The 15,371-nt window shown below is 41.6% G+C and overlaps 1 protein-coding gene across 12 annotated transcripts in view; it reads left to right on the top strand.

Moving 5' to 3' along the window:
- Window positions 1-12,213, top strand: part of TOPBP1 (DNA topoisomerase II binding protein 1) — a 46,836-nt gene extending 34,623 nt beyond the window's left edge. For 7 of the 12 annotated variants that reach the window (XM_027826734.3, XM_043540796.1, XM_037890273.2 and 4 more), the window contains 8 exons: window positions 764-987; window positions 2,723-2,934; window positions 6,496-6,610; window positions 8,127-8,290; window positions 9,343-9,483; window positions 10,554-10,643; window positions 11,161-11,322; window positions 11,973-12,213. In XM_027826734.3, coding sequence (XP_027682535.1) covers window positions 764-987; window positions 2,723-2,934; window positions 6,496-6,610; window positions 8,127-8,290; window positions 9,343-9,483; window positions 10,554-10,643; window positions 11,161-11,322; window positions 11,973-12,116 — 1,252 coding nt within the window. In that variant the 3' untranslated portion in view covers window positions 12,117-12,213. Of the gene's footprint in view, window positions 1-763; window positions 988-2,722; window positions 2,935-3,122; window positions 3,292-5,324; window positions 5,373-6,495; window positions 6,611-8,126; window positions 8,291-9,342; window positions 9,484-10,553; window positions 10,644-11,160; window positions 11,323-11,972 lie in introns of those variants that run through there. The other 5 variants (XM_007064311.4, XM_043540799.1, XM_043540800.1 and 2 more) reach the window with 3 other exon arrangements.
- The last annotated feature ends 3,158 nt before the right edge of the window (window positions 12,214-15,371 follow it).

Genomic DNA, 15,371 nt, shown 5'->3' on the forward strand with positions numbered 1-15,371 from the left:
ATAACCTTTCAAATATCAGTTGCCATCCGATAGCTATAAGTACACTGTTTCATTATGCATTTATACACTTGCAAATGTGAAGATTACTTCCGACTATGAGGCTTTCAAGTATTATACTTGCATTTTGCCACTCACGTAATTAAGTCTGTCTTGTTGCAGTTTAAAATCCATCCCTGGTCTGTGCGAATGTAGAAATATAGCTAAAACCTCCAGTCAAAATGAAAACATTGTTAATTCACCATGGGTGAGATTGCCTTCCAGATCTATCCGTAGTTTCTAAAAAGAACCTAGAATACAGGGCATGTACTTTCCGATGAATTGAGAAGTACTTGATGGGTAAACCAGATGCAGGGAATTAATGATGAAGAGCCTGATTCCTGGTAAATGCTGGAAATTTCCAATATTTACCACCCAAGAAGCAAGATTGCTCTCTTTTTAACTTTCAAATTTACACCAAGAATATAAGGACAGTAAAGTATGGGATATGCTGATCATGGAACACCTTAGTAGCATGATACGTGCTAAAAATGGCCAGTATTGTTCACAGTCACTTTTTCATAGCCATGCTGACTGATACCCAGGTAATCAAACTGCCTGACTTATCAATTTTATATTGAAGTTTATTCTTTCCTGACAGTGCTATCCAGTAATAAAGATTGTAGTACATTGTTAACAGGATGATAAATACATTCTTGCCCTCAAGTATAATTCATCTATTTTTTTTTAAGGAAACTTTATGTGGATTTCGTTTTTTGTTCCTTAGGCAGTCACGGCAAGCAGTGATGGACATAAACACAGAGCCATCACAAAATGAGCAGATTGTCTGGGATGACCCCACTGCAAGAGAGGAGAGAGCAAGGCTCGTCAGCAACTTACAGTGGCCCAATAGTCCTTCACAGTACTCAGAACAAATTCAGACTGATGTAAATAACATGAATGATTCCCCTTTCAGGGAATCCTTCACTGACAGAGAAGTTGCTGAATTAGGTAAGGAGAAAAATACATGTTTAAGCTGGACTGTAGTTAGGGTTATTTGTTACGATACAATGGCATTCTAGAAGCAAAAGAAAACAACACTATTATATCTGTCTTTTTCAGCTTTAGTGTGTTATGATCTCTCTTAAGTGATCTGAACATTTTTCCCTTTTTAATAATGAGGCTCAGGATGAGTGGCAGACCATTATTGGTCTTGTTTTGAAAAGGTAAATAATTTTTTTTTTCATTTTTTTTTTAACTCTGCTCTTCCTCCAGAAAGACCCCATGCACCTTTTTGACATCAGTAAGCAGTATGGAGACAGCCTTTGCCTAAAGATAGGCTTTTTTTGTTTGAGGCCCCAATTCTGGAACCCCTATTCATGTTGAATAGTACAGGCAGTCCTCGACTTTACGACATTTGAGTTAAGACGAACGGCATTTATGACGCCTCTACATTGATGCCCTGATTCAACTTATGACTTAGGTTTCGAGTTTAAGACGTGTACTTACTAAAGCAAATAACTCCACTGAGCCCACTTGGACCTCTTAATGTGCTTAACGGTTGTAAAATCTTAGTTTTTTTAATAGCAGCTGAAGAAGATCCACAATGCTGGGTAAGAATGGAGGTATAGAAGGATCACCAATGCCCAGAAGCCCCATAAAAATCTGGCAGCAAGTCTGCTGGGGAGATCAGTGGACTAGGATGCAGTCAAGTTATTATTCATATCTTTCTTGCTGTCTTTACAAATGCAGTTGATTACATGCCCTGCCTAGCTATTTCCTTCTATCCCTGCAAGCCTTTTTATCGTGCTGTTAGCAGTGGAGAAGAACAACAGCTGAGTCATCTACTCTGTTTCCCCTTCCTTCCACTCCATCTACTTAAGAGGCAGTGAATATTCTCCTCTGAGATGGATGGACTAGGAGATGCTTCCTGACTTCCACTCTCCTCTTGACTGCAGGAAAAAGAGCTAGATGTGAGGAGAGTAGAAGCTAGCAGATGGGCAGCCATCGGGTGGTTCTGCAGGAAGAGATCTGTAGTGATGTTTAGCATTCACGTAATGCTTTACGTGTTCAAAGTGCTGTGGAAACATGAATCCTCAAAAAACCTGTGTGACATAAATATTTCTGGTGTTTTTTACAAATTGGGAAACTGGAACAGAAGTGAATTGAAGACCCCACTCTGAGTCATTGACAGGGCTGAGATTAGAAATCAGAAGTTCCTGGCTCCTCAGTCCTGTGCTCATTGTCAGAGTATGCATGAATACTTCACATGCTGTCATGCTGACCTACACAAAAATTGTTCTCCCTTCGCATCCTTCTGCAGCAAGCTTTCTACAGCGTGGTGTGTGTGGGAAAGGGGCATTCTTGACACCTCCCATCCCCTTACAGCTCTGTTTGAAGCAGCCTCCCTGGAGGATGGTTTCTTTCTCAGTCTTACATGAGAAAGTTGTAGTGATTTAATGAAATTGGTTTATAAACTAATCTAGTTAAATCAATGCAGCCCCCTTCTGTGGCCAGTTTGAGTGCTTCATGTCAAGTTATCTTAAGGAATCAATTGGGAAGTAGAGAAACCTCAAGATAGTCAAAAACATGAGGCTTGCAACAGCTCAACTGCTGCCTTGTGATGAAAGGATGTAAATTTTAAGACAGAAAATAAGCAATTGTTTCTGAAAATGCAGAATAAATGTTGTGATGGCATTTGTTTCTTGTTCATTTGGGATTAATACTTTTTTCAATGTTATCATAGTTAAAATTCAAACAAAATCAAGCAACAATGAATTACCGTCCACAGCTGTTCATGATTCTGAGGACACAGGTGTGGCAGAGGTACCAAAGCATCCAATATATAATGAACCAGAAACCCCAGGAAAAGATGATCAAGTGATCCCCACACCGCAAGCTCCCAGCATTGCTTTCCCGCTGGCCAACCCTCCTGTGGCTCCACAGCCCAAAGCAAAGGTTTGTTATAGCAGCACACTTGTTTTTAAAGGATCATACTTGCACTGTTAAGAAAAGACCCAGTGTACTATTAAAATGCACCTAAGATTTGAAGCTGACAGTAAATGTATTCATCAGTTTAACATTTTTTAAAGTGGATAATTTCTATGCAGTGTACTTTTAGTTCCAAATTTTTCATTTCTTCCAAGAGACTCTGAACAAGTCATAGAAATGTGGGACTGGAAGAGACCTCAAGAGGTGATCTAATCCATCCCCCTGTGCTGAGGCAGGACCAAGTAAACCTAGACCATCCGTGACACATGTTTGTCCAACCTGTTCGTAAAAACCTACAGTGATGGGAATTCCACAGTCTCCCTTGTAAGCCTATTCCAGAACTTTACGCTTATAGTTAGAAAGTTTTTCCTAATAGCTAACCTAAATCTTCCATGCTGCAGTTTGAGCCCATTACTTTTTATCTGACCTTCAGCAGACACGGAGAACAGTTGAACAACTGTTCTCTTCAGAATAGCCCTTAATATATTTAAAAACCGTTATCATGTCTTCCCTCTGTCTTCTTTTCTCAGTGCTAAACATGGCCAGTTTTTTTTAACCTTTCCCCATACATCATGTTTTCTAAACCTTTTATCCTTTTTGTTGTTCTCTAGAGCAGTGGTCACCAGCCGGTCAATTGTGATCAACTGGTCGATCCTAGAGGATCTCCCAGTCGATCGTGATCTCCAGCGGCACAGTGGGGCTGCCACTAAGACGGGCTCCCTGCCTGCCCTGGCCCCACGCTGCTCCTGGAAGTGGCCAGTGCAGCCTGGGGACAGGGGTCTCCCTCTGCATGCTGTACTACCTGCAAGCACTGCATCTGCAGCTTCCATTGTCCGGAAACGGGGAGCTGAGGCCATTGGGAGCTGCAGGGGCGGTGCTTGCAGAGAGGGGCAGCGCGTGGAGCCACATGCTGCCCACCCCCAGGGGACACAGGGGTGCATTGGCCCCTTCCAGGAGCGACATGGGGCCAGGGTAGGCAGGGAGCCTGCCTTAGCGGCAGCCACGCTACATCACGAACAGGGAGCCGCCGGAGGTAAGTGTGGCCTGGAGGGAGACCACACCCCAGCCCTGAGCCCTGTCCTGGAGCCAGCACCCCGAACCTCTTCCTGCACCCCAAGCCCCAGCCCTGAGCCCTGTCCCGGAGCCAGCACCCCGAACCCCTTCCTGCACCCCAAGCCCCAGCCCTGAGCCCTGTCCCGGAGCCAGCACCCCGAACCCCTTCCTGCACCCCAAGCCCCAGCCCTGAGCCCCCTCCCAGAGCCAGCATACCAAACCAGCCCTGAGCCCCCTTCCGGAGCCAGCACCCCATACCCCCTCTGCACCCCAGCCCTGACCCCTCTCCCAGAGCCGGCACCTTGTACCTCCTCCTGCACCCCAACGCTGTACCCCAGGCTGGAGCCCCCCCACACACCCAAACTTCCTCCCAGAGCTTGCACCCCTCACCCCTTCCTGCACCCCAATCCTGTGCCCCAGGTTCATCCCAGAGCCTCCTCCCACACTGCGAACCCCTCAGCTCCAGCCCAGAGCCTGCATCCTGCCCCAAACCCCAACCCCCTACCAAAGCCCGGTGAAAGTCAGTGAGGCTGGGAAAGAGCGAGTGGGGTGGGGCTCTGGGGAAGAGCCGGGGCCTTGGGGAAGGGCTGGGGCCTCAGGGAAGGGGTAGATCCTGTGTTGCCCTTAAATTCAAAAAGTGATCTTGGGCTTAAAAAGGTTGAAGACCGCTGCTCTAGAGGATGTTAGTTTCAGAAAGAAAAACATCATTTTAATCCACTTTCTTGTCGTGTTAATGAAATAGATTTTTGTAGGCAGAGGTGGGGTCAGGCTTGGGGGTTCTGTAGTGTTTTAGAGCCCCTTTAATGACTGACAATAATGGGGAGAAGTTCTTTTTGATGAATCATTTGGGTAGTATGTTGCATTAATACTTACAAATAAGCTGTCAGTGCTGAAAATCTGTAGCAAATTCACAAAGGGCTATGGAAAATTAATCTAGCCTTTATTTCACTAGTCCTTTGTATAATTTTGTTGCTTGATCTTTTCAACAGGCATGTGTGTTCAGTGGCATATTTCCTCACACTAGTAAATAAACTTTGTTTGGAATGTGTAACTGTTTTCTCTCATCCAGGCTTGCCAGTCCTACAGTGGGTTTCCCCTCTACTTTTCACTTTAAGGCAAGACCAGACCTGTCAATCATCAGGCAGGGGCTTAGTTTTTCCCTTTTGGAAAACTCAGTTTGATCTTCCTGGCGGCAGCTGCAGGCACTTTCCAGACCTCCTCCTTGCAAACTACAGGGCACAGAGGAAAAACTATTAAATTGCCACGTTGATTCCAGGTTTTTCTTCACTGTGTTCTTTCTACAGCCTACTGTGAACACCAGCCCATGATGAGCAGAAGCCCAGAGAGAAAAGGTGCCTGTTATGCTCATCTCTCCTATAACCTTGCTGGGCAGGAGCAATTTGCATTGTTTTGTTTTCAGGAGCAGCCTCTGCCCTTCTGCTCAAGATTTTAAGCCTCAGCACTAACCCCCTAATATGGACCGGTAGCAACAATTCCTTCAGTTTTGGCATGTGCACCCACTAGCACAGTGCAGATTGTGGCGTGGCATGGCATAAGAGGAATGATCCTCCTTTGACACCCTGCAACCAGGTGACCCTAGCAGTGGTACAGAAATGAACAGACACTTTTGGTGGTGAGGGATTCCAGCAGTAGTGATATGGTATTTCACAGGTCTCTGGAAAGAGTTCTCGCATCATTCTGCACAAAACCCAAGGCGCGCATACAAATCAATTTAAAAACTACCTGGTGAGAATATCTTTGGGTTGTTTCTATAGTACCCAGCAGTAAAGGCAAAACAGCAGCATATGAAAAGTGAAGGAGCACAACTTGACAGGAAAGAACAAAGCCCATCCAAAAATAGGCAGTATCAGTTTCCTGGATTGAAAAATCCATCTATGAAGAGGTCTGGACGGAAGCACCCTGGCATGCTATAAGGTAGACATATAGGCTTCATTGGATGCTACCTTTGGCAGCAGGGTATTACATGCTGTGGTAGTCCTGACAATTTTTCTTGACACATTTTTGACTTTTAAATAATTACTTGAAGCCCTCTGGGATTTTGTTTGCTGATAGAATCCCACTGTAGGAATAGAAAGCTTGGATAAGAGAGATAGGGAGGTACATTTGATATTTGATGTGTCAGTGCATCCAGCTTGCCATTCCATCAATTAGAATGAAAAAGTCATTTTCATGACAGATTATTAAACTGTGCCCTGTAGATGGGAACCAGGGGAGGTTAAGTGTTAGGTTGACTTTGAATATTAGAATACTATGTATTTTTCAACTTTGGATGCAGTCTGCTTGACTGGAAGCCAAACCCTTGTCTAGTGACTGACGGGTCTGGTTCCTGCCTTCTCAAACCTCACAGCAGATAGAAATCCCAATGTAGGAAAACCTTGAATACTCGAGAGAAATAGTTGAGTTTCGCATTTAACTTTCTACGCAACTCTCCCTATAACTTTTGTCATATTCTAGGCTATTACAGTAGATGAGAAGGTTGATGAAGAACCAGAAAAACCGCGCAAATTCCAGCTGTCTTCACTTAATCCTCAAGAGCGAATCGATTACTGCCATCTGATTGAGGAACTAGGTAGCCAGATGTTTGTAAAACTTCTAAAGTTTGTTTGTTTGGGGCTTTGGGGGCTGAAAAGGGGCCTCTGTTAATGCGTTGCTAATCTAAATCTAAGGTTTCAGACCTGTAGCTCTCAAGATGCTTTGGCTAGGTCTTCACTGGCAAAGAAGGGTAAGGTGTGTATACCACCGGGGATAATATGTGTTAGCTATCACATTGTAAAAACACAGTGGAGACAAGGCACTTGAGTTTTACGGTGAGATAAACTAGGTGAGGTCAAGCCCAGGCAGGGGTATAGTGCTGACCTCGCGTACTTTACAAAAACTGAAATGCCTTGTGTTCCCTGGGTTTTTTAACCTCAGAATAGCTAATGCACCTTAGTTACCCAGAGGTAAAAAGTAAACCTTTTTTAGCACTGAAACAAGGCCTTGTGGTTCTATCACTATGTTTTTGTTATTTGAAGTTATCATAGACTTAGAGTCTTTTAAGGTCAGAAGGGACCATCGTGATCATCTAGTCTGACCTCCAGCACATTGCAGGCCACAGAATCTCACCCATTCCTGAAATAGACCCTAACCTGGCTGAGTCCCTGAAGTCCTCAAATCCTGATTTAAAGACTTCAAGTTGCAAACAATTCACCATTTACACTACTTTAAACCTGCAAGTGACCTGTGACCCATGCTGCTGAGCAAGGCAAAAACCCCCCAGCGGCTTAGCCAATCTGACCTAGGAGAAAATTCCTTCCAGACCCCAAATATGGCGATCAGTTAGACCCTGAGCATCTGGGAAAAACCAACCAGGCAGATATCTGAAAAAGAATTCTCTGTAGTAACTCAAACTCTCCCTATCTAGTGTCCCATCTCCAGCAGTTGGGGATTTTTGCTACTGGCAGTCACCGATGGGCCACATGCCATTGTAGGCAGTCCCATCATACCATCCTCTCCATAAACTTACTAAGCTCAGTCTTGAAGCCATAAAGGTTTTTTTGCCCCCATTGCTCCCCTTGGAAGGCTGTTCCAGAACTTCACTCCTCTCTGGTGATTAGAAACCTTTGTCTTATTTCGAGCCTAAACTTGTGGATGGCAAATTTATAGCCATTTGTTCTTATGTCCACATTGCCGCTTAACTTACCACCAAAAGGGTGATGCTTTTTATCGACTGGGAATTGCTGTGTGGGATTCTTCTGCAGAAAATTCCCTCTTTTTGCTTAGGAGCCTGCCTGCTCTCCACTGGTGTTTCTCCCCTTTCTTCTAAGTTCCCAAGGCTTTTTTCTGCCTTTTTTCAAGCATTCTGGTGCCAAAGTGGCTATGCATGAGTTACAGTGGTACTGCCTTCTATCAAAGCTAGCTCCCCCTTTGCCTTCTGTGCACGAGGTTATATCAGTTAATGGCAAGGCTTTCTGCCTAGATTCTAGTGTGCATAGCATTGAGTTTAAGTATGAATTATAAAATAGTTCCTCATTTATTCAATTGATGTTTCTCTGGTAGACCCTTCCTTGAAATAACATGATTTGCATTCACTCCCGTGTTTCAAGGTGGACTGGTGCTTGAGAAGCAGTGCTTTGATCCAAGTTGTACACACATCATTGTGGGACATCCTCTTCGAAATGAGAAATACTTGGCCTCGATGGCTGCTGGAAAGTGGGTGCTTCATCGTTCCTACCTGGAGGCATGCAGAGCAGCCTGCTGCTTTGTACAGGTTCATAACTCTATTAGTGATACATCAGTTGTTACATCTCCTTTGCTGTTTTAATTTTAGTAATAAAATGCTTTTAAAGTCTCCACTACAGCTAATGGCAGAAACTTAAGTACAGAATTCTCAAGGGACAAGTGATTTTCAGTGCCCAATTCTTGGCATACTAAAGAGATCTGATTTTCATAAATTGCTCAGCACTCAGTCTCCCTCTGAAAATCAGTCCCTTTCCAGCTGTCTGAGGTTGGTCCTCCAACAGCTGAGGCACCCATAATCACTAGTCACTTTTGATAATTTAGAATGAAGTGCCTTAGGTAAATTATAAGTGCAATTGAAAATAATGGGATGGATCCTGTTATGCCAGGAATTAAATCCTTATTCTATAGTTTATAAGCATAACAGTCTAAATAACCAAACTCCTCCTTGTCTTTCTTTTCAGTTTTGTATTTTCTTTTTTATGTGCAGTTGAATCTATAATTAGTGATACTCTAAAATGTCTTTGGTATCTTTAGTAGTGCTCTGAAACCACTTAATTAATTATTGTAATTAATTCAGCATGTCTGGGTACTCTGCAGGAAACGAGTCTCCATTTCATAGTTCTCCAGGGTCTAGCAGCTCTATTGACTTGGCTGACTTACAAAGTTTTGTTTTCTGTTTTTTTTTGTTTTTTGTTTAATCTGTATGAATAAAAATAAATCACTTGTATTGTTCAGGAAGAAATCTTATTAAATTCAGAGAGAGAAGGGGATTGTGAGTAAGTGATGGTCGCTTTCACGCTCTGTTGCTTAGTGGTTACATTCCATTGTCTCTAACCACAAAAGGAACCATAGCTGCCTTGAGATAATTTAGGGTAATGAGAAGACTGAGTTTATTTAAAATCTAAGTGAGAGGCTCTATACACGTAGGGAAAATTTAAAAATATTTAACTAGGAGCCACTATATTTAATTTTAATAACTACTGCTGTGCTTTCTGTCAGGTAAAATTGATGTGCAAAGCTAGTGTGTTCTTGTTTTTATTTTTTAATTTCTGGCTGTTGGTGTGGCTATAATTGTTTTAGGAGGAAGATTATGAATGGGGAAGTAACTCCATACTCAATGTTTTGTCTGGAATCAATGTAAACCAAAAGAAACTAGCACTTGCAGCAATGAGATGGAGGAAAAAAATCCATAAAAGGAGGCAGGAAACTGGCATCATTGAGGTATTTGGAAACATACGAAGTGGAACCTCTTGATGTTGGGAGGGAGGCGCTGTAATGGGATGTGCTCCAAGAAACCCAGAGTCTGTGCCAAGAGAGGGTTACCTGCTTTGTTCTTTTAAAAACAAAGCATCCTAGCTGGATCCATACTAATGTAATCTCTCTTTTTCCTAAATGTTTTTATTGTCAGCATTGAACATTATTAGCATTGAAGATTAATTAATGGTCTTTGTCCCCTCTTGGCATTGGTGACTGCAATAACTCCCATTGCTAACTAGCATGCAAACTGGAAATCCTAATACTTAAATAACTGCTTCATTGTTTTTTAAATGACTAAATCATTATCCTTTAACGTTATGATTCTAAACAACTCCGACACCTGTATTTGCCATCGCGCAGTTGCCTTAGGGTAAAATTTTCAGAAGTACTTAAGTGACTTAAGAGCTTAAGGAGCTCTATCGACTTTTGAGACTTTGTCTCCAAGTGTCTAAATCACTCTTGAAAATGGGACTTAGCCTCCTAAGTCACTAGGCACCTTTGAATTTTTACCCTTAGTAATCAAACAAACAAGTCACCAGTAAAGGACTGAGAACTGCATCTTGTAAAATAGGGGTGCACGACCACAGAAACCAGTGGTTAAGGGGTGCTTATTTGCGTCTTGCCAGGAGCATTAGGGCTATGCTTGATTTGTGTATATATTTACATTGACATTTTAAACAAAAAGTGAATGTACATGACCCTAATATTTTGTTGTACTCCAAGCCTTCCTGAAACACACTAGAATATACTTGATATGAGAGTTCATCTGCACTTAATCAGCTTTGTTGTTTCATCCTACAGTTAACTAGGAGTGGGTAGCCAGGTGAAATGTTGTTTGACCCTGTGGGCTGGAATTTGGCCCCTGGCTTACATGTTGTGCATCCCTGCTGTTATTTAAAAACAAAAAAAACCCTCCCCTGGATGGTGTGTATGTGATAAATCTTGCCTCACAGAATGTTCCTGAGTGGGGTATAATTAGCTTTTAGGTTTTTCATAGAACCCTGTTCTTTTTAAAAACTGAATATTTTATGTAGGGGGCATTTAGTGGCTGGAAAGTGATTTTGAATGTTGACCAAACCAAGGAAGCAGGATTCAAACGTCTTCTTCAATCAGGAGGAGCAAAGGTATGTGACTTAAAAAAAATTCCATTCAATAAATTACTTTAAGATCATCTTAATAGACACTGATGTTTTGTTTGGTTGGTGGTTGTGTTGATGTAACGGTAGTACCAAGAGGCCCTGTTGTGCTAGGCACTGTAGATGCAAGTAGGAAGAGGCAGTCCTTGACACAAATTACTTATTATCTAAATAGACAAGGCAGACAAAGGAAGTTGTGATGTTCCCCTTTACAGATGGGGAACTGAGGCACAGAGAGTAAGTAACTTTCCCAAGCTCTCACAGTGATGGGATTTGAACCTAGAGCTTCTGGGTCCCAGTCTGTTGCCCTAACAAGATGATCATCCTTCCTCTCATTGGAATGTAAATTATTTTGTAGAATGAGGCTATACTTGGTACCCAGTTTTCTGATGACATGCTGTGGATGTGATGGAGATTAGTGAGTCCATAATCTGTAAAACATGTACACAATTGCCAAGATAAATACAAAAATAAAAAGGACTTTCTGTTGTGTTTAAATCTGTAGGTACTGCCAGGTCATTCTCTACTTCTCTATAAAGAAGCTACTCACCTTTTTGCTGACTTCAGTAAACTGAAGCCAGATGATGCCAGAGTCAATGTACTGGAGGCTGCTGCCCAAGGAGTGAACTGCTTGAAACCAGAATATATTGCTGACTACCTCATACAGGTGTGCATATTAGGGGTATTATGTACCATTTGTTTGCTTTGAAGAAAACAGTCCACATCTAGATCATCAAATATATGTAAATAATGTTTATTAAAGTACACTGCTTCACCCATTGATTCATTGAATGAAAACTATTCTATGTAAGGAGGGCAGAGAGCTGCTTGGCATTTGCTTGTAATGAATGCTTTTGATATCAATATTCCAATTTTAGACCTTTATAGCTGGTTTGCCCATAATTCTGATCATAAGATCTAATGTTAATATTCTTGTGCTGAGTTTCCAATTCTGGCCACTAAAGAATGACAGAGGTTTGTTTGAGTGTTGGAACTGGATATATAGCATTGTTTTAGCTAGATGGTTTTTAGAATACACTAAATTATGTGTGCGTGACCTTGAGATTTACATGGGATGCATTTTGCATCAGGATTCTGATAAATTTTTGATAATTCCATGCCAAACCAGAAAAGTTTTAAAATTATCTCAATGTGTCAGAATCAGGATATGTTTAATAACTCCTTCATATGGTGTCCCAGAATGATGACTCTTTTTTAATTTTAGTTGGCTGCTAAAGGAGGGTTAATCAGAATATTTTTTCTAATACTGTCTAGCTAAACAAATAGATTTGAGTAAAACACTTTTTTCTTTTGAAGGAGCTTCCTCCTCCCATGGAGGGTTACTGTCTGCCAGAAGCTGTTTCTTATCTTCAAAATAGCAAAGAACTGGGAATTGGATTATCTCAGAAGAGAAAAGCACCTGGAGAAACAAGCAAAGTCAAACGATCCAGAATACACTGAGGGGATTCTCCATTTTTAATTCTTGTATTTTAAATTTCTATTTATGAATATTTTGCCAATCTCAATGCTGAAAAAATTAAAAGCTTTTTTAATTTAATTTTGAATGTAATGTACTTTAAAGTTTCCTTGTGTTTAGTTTGCTGTAATATTAGTTGGAAAGATTGCTTTACTCTATTAGTGGCACCTAATGACACCATCCACATTTGTACAAGAAAATATTTTGTCTACTTAATATTTTGATCACTGAGGCTTTCAGTTCACTTAGGGACATCAGCCTATAATAAAAACTAAGAATTTTTGGGGTCTTTTCTTTACTTTGAAGTCAAGATAGTATCAGTTAGTAAGGATGCTGCTGGGTTTGCCATAGGATGATAGAATCTTATATGTGCATGAGCTTCCCCACCAATCTATATATATTTTTGGAAGGGTAAGGGAAGAAGCAGATGTGGGAAAGGAAAGATAACATTTTCTAAATTCATTGTGAAGAGGGAGTGCACACCGAGACTGTAATAAAACACTGCTATACAATCTTTAATCTGGGAATCTCAGAGCACTTTACAAATGTTAATTAATTATTGCAACAAACCTGTGTGGTAGGTAACTAGTAATACCCCAGTTTCACAGAGAAGGAGGAGAGCTGATACAGGGATGAAGTTACTCCATTGAGGTTCCAACTTAAGTCTGTGATAGAGCTGGAAATGCGGGAGTTCTAACTACTGATATTTCATTAGCAGGGTGTCTCTGTACCATATACAGAAGTGGGTATTTCACCCTGGCATCTGTCTGGGTAGCAGAGCCTGTCCACCTAGAAACTAGAGAGGAGTCCCTTTCTAATAATTGTCTAACAGCTTACACTTAAGAGACAGTGGCAGAGACACACACAAGGATGTGGGCTGGCTGAGAGAATGTAAATTGATTGTTTTGTTCCTGTAACAAATTAGATAAGATGAAAGCCTGTTTCACTCTAAACTGAGACTAAATATGCAGGTGGGCTGTTTGTTTTAAAATATTTTTTCTCTAATGTTTTTTCTTCCAACTGCTAAATACTTTAAGAAGGATGTTGGTCAATGTCACAGGTTCCTGAAGGGAGGAGCCACAACTACCTAAAACCCAGTCAGACCTGCAGAGTGATAAGCGGTTAGCATAAATAGGGTCTAAATGTGAAAAAATCAGATTCCACCCCAACCCAGATTAAGGCAAAAGACCCAACAACAGAGAAGAGTGCTGTCAGAGACAAGGCAGGAGAGAGGTGCAGCTAGTCCTTTAACCAGGACAGGCGATTTTAAAAATAATAGCTTCTCTCTCTAGTGTCACAGTGAGCATAAGATCAGAAATCAGGCAGATAGCAGGCACTGGGTGCAATTTCTGTTGTCGCCCAAGTTATCCCTCTGACTCTTCATTGCTGTTAACTCACGTTTAGCCAAGACTGTTCTACTGCACATCTTGGTCCAATATATTTAATCTTTTCATGCAGTCTTATGAGTGAGATGCTGTACTACAGTCTTGCATGGCTGTAACAAAACTTACATTAAAAAAATACAACTAGTTGAAACCTGGCTGAAAATGTTAAAATAGGTCTATACATTAATCAAAGCTTAGCAGAGGAAGTAGGTGATAAGTACTTACACATTTGAGAAGTATAATGGAATTGCTGATGTTAGTAAAAGAGAACATTATCAGCTGTTACCAATATGTTAGCACTAAAGACTCTACAACTTTGAAAATATTAGTGATGCTGGTGTTAGCAGCTACCGCATCCTGTCGATTACACAAAAAAGCTGAGATTGCATTTTTAAGGTGAGCACTGGATTCAATATTCATTTAGGGAATTGACTATCATAAGAAAGCACATGCCTTGACATTTGGAATGATACACAAAATAAAAAGCCAAGACACTATGGGGAATTGTGATGTTTCAAGACCAATAAGATGTGGCCTTTCCCCAAAGAGCTGACAATTGCAGGACCTGATTCTGACAGTTTACTCAAATTTACAATCAAACTCTAAGTTAAGACAAGAGGATGAGCAGAGAGACTGCATGAAAGGGACACTTCAGCTGTGCTGCTTGGGTGGAGTAAGTGGGGAAATGAGAGAGGAGGTAAAGTGAGAACTTAATTAGACTGGTCCATGAGGGTAAGAATGATGCAGAAGGCAGTGAAAAAAATGGAAGAGCTGAATATGGCTACCGTCAGAGCAGCAAACCCCACATATACCATTAAAAATGTGTCTGTAAAAGTTAAGGGAGACCAGACTGGGGAGGAATTTACAATAGTTAAGATGAAGGACAAGGGCCTGAATGACACTTTTTGTGGTGGGAACAGAAGAATGGATGGATTCTGGAAATGTAAGGAAAAACCAGCAGGGTTTAGTGGCAACAGCAATGTGAGGGAAGGAATAAAAAAATGAAACCAAGATTGTGTGCCCATTGAATAGGGAGCTAATAGAGAAGAGGGAAGAGTCGGGGGGAAAGCTGAGTTCAGTTTTTGTCCGAGTTGAGTTACCTGCAAGACACTAGAGTGGATGTTCCAGATGCAAAGATATTTCTGATTTCCGTGTGTAAGGTACTGGAATGGCAATGGAAGGTACTACCTGGAGACAACATGTACTAGGAGAATAGGAGAGGGCCAGTGAAAGCTCTAAGGCATGTTGACAGATGAAGAAAGTCTAAAGGATCTGTCAGAAAGGTGAGGTAAGAGAAGCAAGTGCCATGAGATCTGAACTGCATTTAGTGCTCCTAAAAGGTGCTGGTCTAAGCAGCTGAAGTTGTCTCTCTCGACAGAAATGGGGCACCATGGGGTCTTTGATCTGAAGCCAGGACCTCTAGTTGAAAGTCTCATGTCTCGTTTTTGCTTGATCTCAAACACCAACAATAGTGGTCTAACTGGCACTGCAGTCACTAACTTATTTTACATACCACCTATGAAATGGTTACAAGGGCAGATTTGAACCAGTGACTGGTTCCAGCAGTCATGGGTTAAGAGGGGATGTCCTCTCATGGATCATTAATTGGTTAAAAGACAGGAAACAAAGGGTAGGAATAAATGGTCAATTTTCAGAATGGAGAGATAAATAGTGGGATTCTCCCAAGGATCTGTACTGGGAGCAGTGCTGTTCAACATATTTATAAATGATCCAGAAAAAGCGGTAAATAGTGAGGTGGCAAAGTTTTTAGATGATGCAAAATCACGCGACCGTTCAGTCCAAAGTAGACTGCGAAGAGTTACAAAGGGATCTCACAAAACTGGGTGACTGGGC

The sequence above is a fragment of the Chelonia mydas genome, chromosome 2 (genome assembly GCF_015237465.2).
Source record: "Chelonia mydas isolate rCheMyd1 chromosome 2, rCheMyd1.pri.v2, whole genome shotgun sequence".
NCBI classification, from domain to species: domain Eukaryota; kingdom Metazoa; phylum Chordata; order Testudines; family Cheloniidae; genus Chelonia; species Chelonia mydas.